This window comes from Thalassophryne amazonica, chromosome 8 (genome assembly GCF_902500255.1).
Source record: "Thalassophryne amazonica chromosome 8, fThaAma1.1, whole genome shotgun sequence".
NCBI classification, from domain to species: domain Eukaryota; kingdom Metazoa; phylum Chordata; class Actinopteri; order Batrachoidiformes; family Batrachoididae; genus Thalassophryne; species Thalassophryne amazonica.
The window spans coordinates 98,121,499-98,136,248 of record NC_047110.1 but is presented as its reverse complement, the minus strand read 5'-3'; the positions used below and the strand labels follow the sequence as shown (position 1 = coordinate 98,136,248).

Sequence of the window (14,750 nt, the reverse complement as noted above, 5' to 3'; positions counted from 1 at the left end):
GTCTTAAAAAACCTAAATTGAACACAGGCTGGGATTAGTAAAATTTAAAACTGTGTTAAAAAAACTTTAATTCATGAAGTTTTCATTCAGTTTTTAACTTTGAAGGAGCAGATTTAAAAATGGAAATAATCCATGTTAAACTCTTGTTCAAATAAGGTCATTATTAAGGGGATCATATTGTGCAAAACCAGTTTTATCTACCTTTTACATTATCATGTGTTTGAGGTTTAATGGCAAACATATCCAAACTCCCACAATTCTGTAAGTGTTTTCATAGACATTTTCCTTTGATAAACGTTATTTAGGCCTGACACAGCTTGTTTGAGACCTATGTGACATATGTAACAGAAATGAGACTAAATTCTTTAATGTTATCTCAGATTATTGACCCTTTTCTCCCTCTCTCTCTCTCAAATGTTGACAATGCAGAAAACTCTCCGTGTCCCAATTAATGATACATTCCATGTAAATTAATATATTATCAAAAATATTTATTACATAAAGGTACAGTACATGCTGCTACTTTGAAAATGTGGGAAAGAAGTAATCCAGTTCATAAACTGTAAACTACCATAATATTAATTTTAGGTCATATCGCACACCCCTAGTGTCAGGTCTGATTAATTGTTGGCCCTGTACTCCAGGATTACTGCTTTTCTTTTAACAGTAATATAAATTTCATGCTTGTTTTTTCCTTCTTCAGTCATGTCAAAGATTATAGAGCAGTTTTATAGCACATATAGAATGTGCCGTGTGTGTGTGTGTGTGTGTGTGTGTGTGTGTGTGTGTGTGTGTGTGTGTGTGTGTGTGTGTGTGTGTGTGTGTGTGTGTGTGTGTGTGTGTGTGTGTGTGTGTGTGTGTGTGTAAGTAGGGCAGCAGTGTTTCTCTAGGGAGAAGTGTTGTACCTCCTCCTCCTCCTCCTGTCTTCCTCATAACTGTACCTCCGTCGCTCTGCACTCACACACTATCAGATCTCAGCAGCTTCACGAGAGACTTTGTGCATCTCCACAGTTTTATTTTTAACTCGTACTCGTAAAATACCTCAGTGCTCGCTGCCGTGCTGTGCACTCTCTGATTGCAGTGTCTCCTGTAATCACTGGACTCAAACCTTTTTATAAGGATTTGCACTCACATTTCCTCTTTCTTGTTTTTTTTTTGTTTTGTTTTGTTTTTTTTACAGGTTTTGTTAGCTCACCGTGTCCTGTGCTGACTGACTTCCTCCTTGCTTTTTTCTTTGTTCCTCCAGTATTACAGAGAACAAGAGAGACATCTCCCCGGGCAAAAAACAGGCCAGCAAGTCGTCAAACTGCAGCCCGGCTCACCGCACCTACCAGAAGCAGACAGAGTCTGCCCGGAGTCAAGGACAGCAGTCAGATCCGGGCTCTGCTTCGGTGCCGGGCACGCCGCACAATGCCCACAGACCGGAAGCTAATGGGGTACTAGTGCAGATGGAGCAGGAGAGTAAACAGAAGGAAAAGGAATTAGAGAGGACAGAGACTACCGGGCTGGTCAATGGAGACATGGGGGACGGGAGCACAGAACAGAGTGATGATCAGTCACCTTCACACATGGACAGGACTGCCACAGACGGCCAGAGTGGATATAACACACAGTGTGAGCAGGAGGCAAAAACAGACATCAAGGTATGTGCATGTGGTACATTATTCAGGTTTTATTTTACACACCCTTTGACTTTGCACCCACGCAGCACTTTGCGTGTTTTCTCAAATGGCCCGTGTGCATTTACCCTGTCTGGTATATTTATGGTGTGTGTGCTTCCTGCTGTCTCGTTCAGGTCTTTAGCCTTTGTGCAGGACTGTGCAGCTGTCGTTCTAGTGTGCTGAATATTTTCCATCAGCAGATCTTTGAGATGGTGACCTCCCCTGCAGGGAGTCTGCTGCTGTTGTCTGATTATAAATGCCTGGACTTTGGACTGGACATTTCTCAAAACATCTACACAGCCTTTGTAGCTTTAAGCATCAATTATTTTAAAACAATACCAACATGCGCACAGTTTGCAAAACATTTCTTGTTTGTATTTTTCTAACTGCAAGTAGAGGGGCACGCAGTGGAGTGCAGACCTCCGCCGTGGTGCAACAGGTCATTCAGTCTATATGCATGAATTTATATTTTATTTTTAAGTTGGGGTGAATGCATTATTGCAGCAGAAATTGAATGTGGGGAATAAAGCATTGTCTTGCCATCAGGTCTGGGCAAATATGCTGGTGCCACATGTTGCTGCATCCATCACATTATGGAACCAATGTTGGTCCTGCATGGTAACCACCCGGGCAGACAACCGGTTCATGCCCATCTCTTGAAAGTAGCCATTTATATGCAGCAGTCAGATAAAATGTGGGCGTGTCCTTGCCGTTCCCCAGCCACTGAGGTCCTTGACATCGAGGCACCTGTCTGCTGAATCGTAGAGAAATGCACCACATGGCCGACGTGCCGTAACTGAGGCTCCCTCACAATGCTAACACTGCTCATCTTAGTCTATAATCAACCATTTATTTGACGCAAACTCATTCCTGCTGTACCCAAGGATCCTCCGAAGTGGAGCACCAACAGTCTTGTCTTTGAAGGGCAGTGCTGAGCCTCCGACCAAAACCTGAGGTGTCTCATAAGGGTGGACAACTGGAGCGTCCTTTCCTTGGGCAAAGATGACCCTCTTATACTGCTGTCTACTATATGAACAAAAAATGTAAAAACTAAAATTTAATTGCTGCATTGAACCACACTAAATTTTTTGATTTTTTTTTTTTTTTTACTCTTGCTCACCCCCTCCAATAGTTCTGTAGGTTTCTGCATAATGCTGGTTACTGACAAGCTAATCAATCAACAGAAAGAAAACTTTAACTCTTTGGCAGAGGAGAAAAGCACTTAAAGTAAACAAGATGATTACTATCGTGTGCCTCATTTCACCAGAAAATGTTCATATCTTTGGTCAAATCATCATTTGTTTCCTTTTTTTTTTCTTCTTCTTCTTTTTTGACCACAAGTGCTGAATTTCTGTCTTTTGAAGAGTCGTGATTTAATGTGGATGTTGTGTGAATTACATAATTACATACGAGGTCTGTTAGAAAAGTATCGGACCTTTTTATTTTTTGCAATAACCTTATGGATTTGAATCACGTGTGATTGCATCAGCCAAGCTTGAACCTTCGTGCGCATGCGTGAGTTTTTTCTTGTCTGTCAGTTGCGTCATTCACCTGTGAGCACGCTTTGAGTGAGCACTGGTCCTCCCCCCTCGTCGGATTTTCATTGTGAGGAAAATGTCTGAACGGCTGGAGCAGCGCTGCATCAAATTTTTCCAGAAACTGTGAGAGACAGCCAGGTGGACACCATTCGGAAAATTCAGATGGCTTTCAGGGACGATTTTATGGGCATCACACAGATTAAGGAGTGGTACAGCCGGTTTAAAGACAACGCACAATGGAGGAGGGCGCGTCGCGCTCCGAGCGGCGATCAACAGGCTGAAACGACCAGATCATTTCCAAACTGAATGCTGTGTTGATTCGGGACATCGTCTGACTACCAGAGAAATGGCAGAAAAGGTGGACATCAGCACTTTTCTGGCACATTCCACTGTTAAAGGAGATTTTGTCATGAAAACAGGAGCGGAGGAATTCGCCACAGAGCCGCTAATGGCGCGGAACGAAAGCACCTCCGTGTTGGTCTCACAGGACATGTTGTGACATGCCCAGCTCTTCGACAATTTCTCGGATACTCACTCGACTGAAAAGCCACCCAAAGCCATCTGAATCTTCCGAATAGTGGAAGAGCTGGGCGTGTCCAGTGAGACTTCCAACACGGAGGTGCTTTTTGTTCTGCACCATTAGTGGCTCTGTCCTGACGCGCGAATTCTGCTGCACGTCTTTCATTACAAAACCTCCTGTAACAGTGTAATGTGCCGAAAAAGTCTCTTGCCATTTCTCTGGTAGTCAGACGATGTCCCAGATCAACACAGCCTTCACTTTGGAAATGATCTGGTCATTTCAGCCTGTCGATGGCCGCTCGAAGCGCGGCGCGCCCTCAGCCGCTGTGGGCCGTCTTTAATCCAGTTGTAATGCTCCTTAATCTGTGTGATGCCCATAAGATCTTCACCGAAAGCCATCTGAATTTTCTGAATGGTTTCCACCTGGCTGTCTCTCACAGTTTCTGAAAAAATTTTGATGCAGCAAAGCGGCAGTCACTCAGTCATTTTCCTGACAATGAAAATCCGCCGAGGGGGCTGGACCACTCCTCCCACAAAGCGTGCTCACAGGCGAATGACGCAACCGACAGGTGTGAAAAAATTCACGCCTGCGCACAAAGGTTCAAGCTTGGCTGATGCAATCACACGTGATTCAAATCCATATGGTTTTTGCAAAAAATAAAAAGGTCTGATACTTTTCTAACAGACCTCGTATACATGGCAAATTAAATGTATTATATTATGTCAATCAATCAATCAATCAATTTTATTTATATAGCGCCAAATCACAACAAACAGTTGCCCCAAGGCACTTTATATTGTAAGGCAAGGCCATACAATAATTACGTAAAAACCCCAACGGTCAAAACGACCCCCTGTGAGCAAGCACTTATGTAGAAAATTAACATTCAAAATTTGAAGTATAATTTCAAATTAATAATAAAGAACACCTGTTTAACTCTCAAGCAACCAAGCTATTTTAGCGAGTAATATGACAGAGTGGGGTTATTGAGTTTATATGGCAATATGTCTTTAAAAATGATTATTTTAAAGTTCTCCATATTTATTTAACTTTCTAATATATTTGTCAATCATTCTTTTCATCCTCACTCTGGGCATCAAGAATCCGTCTCGATGCTTGCGCAGCTGTAAATTTTGCTATTCTAAGTCTGTTGTCCATGCTTCCTTGCAAAACAGTAAAATATAACAATTAGAGTTGGTAAATTACAAAACCATCTGAAGCTATAATGTTGAAAATCTCATACATCTTCCTGGGGTCATAAGTGACCCTGCACATTTGGATTATATTTGCTACACAGATCGGCAGATCCTTGCAAAATTCAATGAACAAATGCAGGACAAATAGATTGACAAATTCATGGTAGGAAACTTTTTTCCGATTAAAATTAGAAAAATGGTGGACAAAAATATATGCCCGGGGTCATAAATGACCCCACTTGGTCGCTTGAGGGTTAATCTGATTAACAGAAATTCATTCATTTGCAAAGAGCTCATCAATTGCCATGACGGCCCAAAACAAAGTGCGAGCCACATGTGGCCCACAGCAACTGTTTTAGAAACCCAGTATGATTCCAGTACTATGCAAAACTTCCCCTTCCCCTCAGCAGTCCATCAAATGAAAGAACTTTGAAATTAATAAACACTTATTTAAAGCTAAACTGTCACATTAGATGTTTTTCCTCATTTATTTACAAATGATTCATCATGTTTCTGACCCATGTTCAAATATAACAATAATAATAATAATAAAATTCTGTAAGCGGGTGATCCTTAGACTATGGGCACTTATTATGTCCTTTGATCTTATTGTATGAAAACAGCAAAAAAGGGGAAATTTCACACTTTTATAGTTATCTTTACAATGAAAGTGTGTTAAGAAATTTGTTCTAGTAGTCTATGATGACTTTTTCACCTTTTTTCAGCATCATTATATGCAAATATTGCCGTTTTGTGCTTGTCCCACACCCAGACTTTTGATCTTCAATGATAAAAATGAATGGTAAAGAAACGTTTTTTCTAATGTTTAAAATATCTCTGAATAAAATATCAGTAAAATAATCAAAACATAAATGGGGTATTCAATGTCATACAACTGTTGTGATTTTTTAAAACAAAATGTAGATGTCCCACACTATTGCCGTAATTTCCACCACAACACTGTAATGTCCCTTTAAACAGTTTATATGAAAGATTGTTTGGGTAGTTTCTATGGAGATAAACAGTGACATCAGAGCACATGTATATAGTGCCAAATCACAACAAACAGTTGCCCCAAGGCGCTTTATATTGTAAGGCAATGGTGTGGTGGAAATTACATTTACAAGGCCAATAGTGCCCGTAGTTAAAGAATCACCCAAGCATACTGTCCAGTTACTGATGATGATCACTCAATAATAAAATGATTGGGGGAAAAAAACTGATTTTTATTTATTTTTTTAAATGCAGATGTAAACATTAAAATTACAGCTGCAACGAATACTTTCTTTTTATTATTCTTATTAGTGTTACTGTTTTGAGTCTTTTTAAAAAATGTCCAAATTCTGTGATTTCAGCTTCTTAAATGTGAATATTGTCAAGTTTCTTTATTCCTCTCTGATAGTAAACTGAATGTCTTTGGTTGTTGTTTGCTGATGAAGTCATCGTCGTCGTCTTCTTCTTTCGGCTGCTCCCGTTAGGTCTCCACATCAGGTCAACTGTTTCCGTCTTACCCTGTCAAATGCATCTCTTCCAAACGGCAAACCTCAATGCCGTTAGATGAAGCTGATGCAGAAGTGCAGTACCTTGACTGGCCACTTGAGACTGGCTCCAAAATAGAGCACATTATCATACCACTTAAAATGTCCAACTTTAGAGCAAAAATAAAGCCTGATACAAAAAATGGTTTTCGTCTCTGTAGACAGTTTATTCCTTCTTGACAACTGTATAAGAGTTAATTTTTTTACTAACTTTTTAGTTTAAGAAGTTTTAACCCATAAAGTTCTATAAATTTGGGGGTGTGGTCACTTTGAATGACAGTGACTGAGCCCCATGTCTCCCCGTCTCATCGTAGCTCAGAGTCCGCTCGTGTGGAGGTTGTGTGTGTCATTTTGGAGTATTTTATTACAAACACCTGAAATAACTTGGCTTTATGTGTGGTGAAACCTCCTAACTGATCAGACGTCTCTGTTGCAGTATTTACACAGAGTGAAATTCTTGTCGGATTTAATGTTGTATGCTAACAGCATTAACACTTTTAGCAGCTGTCGGTAGCCTGATCAGTTAGGTCTATTTGATCTATAAGTACTGAGAATATACACAGCTCATAACTTTTAATGTCCACAACAAAGTAAACCGTTAGAACCACCATGTAGTCTCCAGAAATATGATTTAATAAACACCAGAAGCCAGGTTAGCTGGTTCGGACTCTGAGAGGGGCGTGTTGAGGCATCGTTCATCACACACGCTCCAACCCTTTATGCATTAATGAGTTCATTGTACAGCTGCTGTGTACATGGCAATGCCCAGACATGGGCTATATGGATTTCCATGGAGCCACGACTGACTGCCCAATGAAAACAAGCTCGGGCTGCATTGATTTTTCTATTGAAATCAGCTGGTTTTGTTTTGTTGTTTTGTCTCTAGCTTGCTTCTAACAGCCAGCTGATAGCTCTCACTGCCTGGAACAATGAGATTTATACACCAAGCTGACCTGAAATGAACCATTGTACATTAAATTGACTTGTCTTAACATTTGATACCGTGGATCATCATATTTTGCTTGATAGGTTGGAGAATCTTTTTGGGATTAGTGGAAGTGCCCTTGCGTGGTTGACGTCATATCTGTCCAGTCATTCTCAATGTGTCTTGTATAATGGCACTACTTCTGACCTTGGTTTTATGGGATTTGGGGTTCCACAGGGATCCATTTTAGGCCCCTTGCTTTTCTCCCTGTATGTGGCACCCCTTGGTCGTATACTGCAGAGTTTTGGGTTTGCCTTTCATTGTTACGCTGATGATACTCAATTGTACATGCCGATAACTGTGGAAAATCTCACTCCCATAAAATCCCTGGAGGACTGTCTTCTATCAGTGAGAAGTTGGATGTCTAGTAACTTCCTACATTTAAACTTTGATAAGACTGAAATGATGTTCTTGGTCCAGCGAAACATCGGCATCAGTTTGAGCAGCTGGCACTTGGCCTGGGTTCGTGTGTCATACATCATACGGACAAAATGAGGAACCTTGGGGTAATTTTTGATCCCACGTTGTCTTTGACCTTCGTATCAGGGATGTACTAGGACTGCCTTTTTTCATCTGTGAAATATAGCGAGGATCCGTCCCATCCTGTCTATGGCTGATGCTGAGACCCTGATTCATGCTTTTGTTTCTTCTAGACTAGATTATTGTAATGTTCTATTTTCAGGGTTACTACAGTCCAGCATCAGGGGTCTTCAGCTGGTTCAGAACGCTGCCGCCAGACTTCTGAGATGTAGCAGAAGGTCTGAACATATCACACCAATTTTGACATCTTTGGACTGGCTCCCTGTCTCTGTGAGAGCAGATTTTAAGGTTTTGTTATTGACTTATAAGGTTGTTCATGGACTGGCGGCATCTTATCTGGCTGATCTGGTGGAACTTTACGTGCCGGCCCGGGCTTTGCAGTCGCAGGATGCGGGACTTCTCTGTGTTCCCAGGGTGAAGAAGTCAGCAGGTCAAAGAGCCTTTTTGCATCGTGCACCCACCCTGTGCACAGTCTTCCTGCGACCGTGAGGCAGTCGGAGTCTGTGGACATTTTTAAGTCAAGACAGAAAACCTATTTTTATTCTCTTTCTTATGAATAGTTTTTGCACAGCTGCTCTGCTCTGTGTCAGCCTGATCCCATCAGATCTCAGAAGCTAAGCAGATCAGGGTCTGTTTAGTACTTGGATGGGAGACCTCTTTGGAACACCAGCGACTGTGTGTGTTTCTCCACGCGAAACTGGAGTTGCGTCAGGAAGGGCATCCGGCGTGACACTTGTGCCAATTACCAATGTGGATCTGGCTGTATCCGCTGTGGCGACCCGAGCAAAAAACCGAGAGCAGCCGAATGAACAACAGCAACTTATGAATAGTTTTTATTTTTTTATGTTTTATTCTTTTACTTCTGTTTTTAATCATGTATCTGAATTTTTTTATTCATTTTTAATTATTTATTTAAATTTTATGTTGAATTGTTTCATGTAAGGCGCCTTGAGACGGCTTTTGCTGTGATTTGGCGCATTATAAGCCAATTAAATTAAATTGAATTGAATTTGACTTAAATTGACGAGTCTGACCCCTTTGAAAAGTGACCAAATTACATGTATTTGTATTGAGCACAGCAATGTTTTCATTGGCCAAAAATGGCCACCAGAGGGAGCTCAGTGTAAAGTCCGTGGCAACCCATATCAGCTGCTCCAGGATTACGTATTTTTTCCTCAGTTCAGACAATAATTGACCAAAATTTCCATAATGCACCCAACTATAGAATTATTGCCGCAGCCACATTTTTTAATGATTTCACATAAAAACACTGCCCAGAGTAAATTTTGTTGGCTCGATGCTCCCATTTCCCCCATGACAATGATACTGCAGCAAATTGCAGTCAGTACTAATACAGTTTCTATGGCAGGGCACCATAGAAACCACACATTAAACTCACTAAAATGCAGCAGGAAGACGAGCTGACAGTCTGCCCCATCCAAACCTCAGACTTTGTAACTGGGCCTTCAAGCTCCAACCTCTACAAACCTGGATTCAACCTGATGTCCAGGTGTCATGGTGGGTTTTACAACCCTGGCAAAAATTATGGAATCACCGGCCTCGAGGGATGTTCATGCAGTTGTTTAATTTTGTAGAAAAAAGCAGATCACAGATATGACACAAAACTAAAGTAATTCAAATGGCAACTTTTCTGGCTTTAAGAAACACTATAAGAAAATCAAGAAAAAAAAACGTGGCAGTCAGTAACGGTTACTTTTTTAGACCAAGCACAGGGAAAAATATGGACTCACTCAATTCTGAGGAATAAATTATGGAATCACCCTGTAAATTTCCATCCCCAAAACTAACACCTGCATCAAATCAGATCTGCTCATTAGTCTGCATCTAAAAATGAGTGATCACACCTTGGAGAGCTGTTGCACCAAGTGGACTGACATGAATCATGGCTCCAAACACGAGAGATGTCAATTGAAACAAGGAGAGGATTATCAACTCTTAAAAGAGGGTAAATCATCAACGCAATGTTGCAAAATATGTTGGTTGTCCACAGTCAGCTATGTCTAAACTCTGGACCAATACAAACACATGGGAAGGTTGTTAAAGGCAAACATACTGGTAGACCAAGGAAGACATCAAACGTTAAGACAGGAAAACTTCAAGCAGTATGTCTCAAAATCGAAAATGCACAACGAAACAATGAGGAACGAATGGAGTAAACGAGTCAACGTCTGTGACCGAACTGTAAGAACCCGCCTAAAGGAAATGGGATTTACATACAGGAAAAGCTAAACGAAAGCCATCATTAACACCTATAACAGAAAAAAACAGGTTACAATGGGCTAAGGAAAAGCAATGTGGACTGTGGATGACTGGATGAAAGTCATATTCAGTGATGAATCTCGAATCTGCATTGGGCAAGGTGATGATGCTGGAACTTTTGTTTGGTGCCGTTCCAATGAGATTTATAAAGATGACTGCTTGAAGAGAACATGTAAATTTTCCACAGTCATTGATGATATGGGGCTGCATGTCAGGTAAGGCACTGGGGGAGATGGCGGTCATTACATCATCAATAAATGCACAAGTTTACATTGATATTTTGGACACTTTTCTTATCCCATCAGTTGAAAGGATGTTTGGGGATGATGAAATCATTTTTCAACATGATAATGCATCTTGCCGTAGAGCAAAAACTGTGAAAACATTCCTTGCAAAAAGACACATAGGGTCAATGTCATGGCCTGCAAATAGTCCGGATCTTAATCCAATTGAAAATCTTTGGTGGAAGTTGAAGAAAATGGTCCATGACAAGGCTCCAACCTGCAAAGCTGATCTGGCAACAGCAGTCAGAGAAAGTTGGAGCCAGATTGATGAAGAGTACTGTTTGTCACTCATTAAGTCCATGTTTCAGAGACTGCAAGCTGTTATAAAAGCCAGAGGTGGTGCAACAAAATACTAGTGATGTGTTGGAGCGTTTTTTTGTTTTTCATGATTCCATATTTTTTTCCCTCTGCTTGGTCTAAAAAAGTAACCGTTATTGACTGCACGATTTTTTTTCCTGATTTCTTATAGTGTTTTCTTAAAGCCAGAAAGTTGCCATTTGAAATTACTGTAGTTTTGTGTCATGTCTGTGATCTGCTTTTTTTCTACAAATTAAACAACTGAATGAACATCCTCCGAGGCTGGTGATTCCATAATTTTTGTCAGGGGTTGTAGAAGAGAGACTGGCGAGGAAGAAGGTGGAGAAATTACTCAACTGCTCTCATGCATGGGACCCATGTTTCTCATTGGGAGGGAAAACGCGTCAAGACGATATGGTTATATCTGTGGAGAGGAGGGGTTATGTGTCAAGTACAGTTTTCCACATGCTTCTTTTTTTGTGTTATTTCAAGGTAAACAGTGTCCCGCTGCAGCGCTGTCTCACAACACACCCACTTACTCTACCGGAGGCACAGACTCCAGAATCTGTTGGTTCTTCTCACAGCGTTCTTACACCGCTATTCCACAGAGCGCCGCTCCTTCCTGTTTCATCCTGAATAGCAATTTGGGCTGTGCTTAGAGGCATCACACTTCTTGATTCGTCTTTTGTCAAAAGATTGACAAAATCTGAACTGAACTGTGTATACACCGTAGTCACAGCCATCATTGGCACCAGTTTTGAAGTCGGGATGGAGTTTTCAAGCTGTTCAAAAATTTCATCCCGATTGGCCACATTGGCGTCATTACACGGTCATGTCTGGGTGTTCATAGTCTCAACAGCTTCAGTCATGTTCAAGCATCCTTAAACGGTGTAGTCTTAGTGACTACAGGTTGAAACTTGTTTGATTGTGTTCCATCGGGGTAACAATTTGAAACAAAAGCAGCGTTTAAAATGGACTGCATTTATATCACACTTTTCCATCTGCATCAGCGCTTTACAGATGACGCCTCACATTCACATGCTGCCATACAAGGCGCTCACTACACACCGGGAACAATAGGGATTAAGCAACCTTGCCCAGGGGCCCGTAGTGATTTTCCAGTCAGGCTGGGATTTGAACCGAGGATCTTCTGGTCTCAAGCCCAACGTCTTAACCACTAGACCATCACCTCTCCTAGCGTTGTTGCGGTTCTGACTGAGAACACAGCCAGGGTGCAGCTTCACTTCATTTTCAAGTTGAGTTGCCAGGTCTGCAGTTTATAATCCAGCCTGATAGGAGACATGCTGGAGTAAGCTGTTTGATCGTGCTTTTGCACTTTTATGGATCATGGGAGGATCGTAAGTGTCTTTGAAAGCAGTTGGTACTTATTTTCATTCTGGGCTTGCCGTCCAGTGGCCAGCTTCTGGAAGATGATGCTTCTAACTCCTCTAGGGGTTTGTAGTCCAGCTGCCTTTTTCTTCCGTTACACTCATGCTGAATGAGTTGTCAAATCTGGGCCTGAATATAAAAATAAATGAGTAATAAAGCATTTGCTGGACTTGCAACAGCGGAAAAAAATACTGGTTGCTATGTTCCAGAAACCTACCATTGTGTTTCCTTTTGATAAGATAAGATCAGCTTTATTTGTACCTGGGTTCTGAGATATCTGGACATTGCATACTTGGAATTGTCTACTGCTCCAGTATTTATTAATCTTCAGTATGTTCTACAATGAGGCGCTATGAAAGACAAAGTCCTGGATCCCATGGTGACTTTTTTTGGGGTTGTAGACTTTTTATTTTTATCGTAACTGTAGTCATTATGTTTGTATTTGTGTTGTATGTTCATATTTTCATAATAGGTTAAAAAACAGTTATCACAAAACTGCATGTTTTTGGGTTGTGGACAAAATAAGATGCTGGACTTTGGTGAAGCACTGAACATTTTCATAATTTTCTGACATTTTGTGCACCAAACAACTAATCAGTTAATCGAGAAAACGGTCAATGGTTTAATCAATACTGAACATATTGTTGGCACCAACAAACACTGCAGCTTTTTTGCAATTGGGAGATTTTGCCTCCTGTCTCCCGGAAAAACAACTGAAACCCAAATTTCAATCACATCGGCTTGTTTCTGTTATAGTTTGTGTAATAGAGAATTTGACACTTCGGTCTTGTCCGACATCTTTTTATTTGACTAATTGTCTTAACACAAAGATTTATGTGTTATGTTGAGTTTGTCGTTTCCCTTCTTCCATCTTTCATTTCCTGTTTACTGGTACAAACACACATCAGCACACAGCTCCCCATGAGAACGCACACACACACCCCACACAGTGGCACAGCTGAGGTATTGAGCACACCCCAGTCTGTATAACAAATCATGATTTGCTGCAAAGAGCAAGAAAACATGCACTGTTTCAACTCTAAAACATTTCTTTTGTTTGCAATTGTAAAGTTTAAGACTTTCAGAGATCTGAATTAAACAGGAACTCATTGAACCATCAATGCTTCAGTTTCAAAGTACAACACTAAAATGGGAACTAGAGCTTTTTCTCACCCCAGGTCAGTTCCCTTCTTCAAAACATCACCAGAGAAACCAGATCCAGCACAACCATTCAACCCAGATCACCTCATTCAGTTTGGTAGATATTATGACAAAACTATAGTGATGTGCACCTTTTAAATATTTAATTGGATCATAAGTTGTTTTCCTCCTGACCTTGTATAGAATTTACAAATCAGTCATGTCATTGGAGACTAAATAAAAAAAAACAGTCAATTTATGAATTACTATAAATATGTGAAATGTGTGATCATGTTTCACATTAAATCTATGTATTTTTAGGTGGTCTCCCCCAACTTATAAGAAGATCAGTTTGTGTTTAATTGGGTTTTTATAATTATATGTTTATTTGATAATTGGTTAATTTCTTAATAAGATAGAAAAAGACATTAGAAGACTTGATATTTGCTGGAATGGGAATACATGGACACTTTCAAAAGCTTCTTCGCAAAGCGCTTCTTCGGTGTCTCAAACCTTTGCTATGTACATACAGTAAGTGTTGTCAAGGCAAATATTAAAGTTTCTATCCAAAAATGATGATAACTCAGTCAAACAAAGAAATAAGTAAATATGTTTTGAACAGAGGGCTCCCACAGCTGATGGGCGTCTCACAGTCAGAAAAAGTTCCTGTGTCCTTTAAAATGAGCAAAACGCCCCATTTCAGGTTCTGACTGTACATATATTTTGTAGTGAGGTTTGGCTCAGTACCAGTTACACAGTAAGTTCTTTTGGTTTCTCCTTTTCTCACTCTGAGTCACCGCAGCAGATCTGATATAGACCTGCATGCTGATTTGGCACAAGTTTTACACTGGATGTCCTTCCTGATGCAGTATGGAGAATAGGCAGGGGTGGTCTTGAACCAGGAACCTTCTAAATGCTTGGCCACCACACTGCCCACCAATTACACACAGTACTTAAAAGAAATTATAAACTCAGTTCTAGAATCTGGGCCAAGAACTGAATCTAGCTGATATTCGAAGAGACCAGACGTTTTTTGTTCAAATATTTGTGCACATTTTTTGTGGTTTTTCTGGAGGATTTGGGTTTAAAATGTGGACCCTGAAGAAAATGTTTCCTGACAAATACACGTGTTCACGTCGTGTCCATCAGGATTCAAAGTTCACAGTGCAGGATTTTTTTTTTTTTTTTACGTACATTATATCATTAATTCATTCATGAAATCATCACACCATTGTTACACAACGTATGAGAACTTCAACTTGTGTGTCCTGTGTGTTCCAGGAAACAAACGAGCAGAAGTTGTTTAAGATCGCCAGTGAGCTCCTGCAGACAGAGAAGGCCTACGTGGCTCGACTTAAACTGCTGGACCAGGTGAGATCCAA

The 14,750-nt window shown here is 40.6% G+C and overlaps 1 protein-coding gene across 1 annotated transcript in view; it reads left to right on the top strand.

The window, feature by feature from the left end:
• LOC117516163 (FYVE, RhoGEF and PH domain-containing protein 4-like) overlaps positions 1–14,750 on the top strand; it is a 148,521-nt gene that overhangs the window by 125,263 nt on the left and 8,508 nt on the right. Inside the window, 2 exon segments of the mRNA XM_034177064.1 lie at positions 1,247–1,643; positions 14,650–14,739. Coding sequence (XP_034032955.1) covers positions 1,247–1,643; positions 14,650–14,739 — 487 coding nt within the window.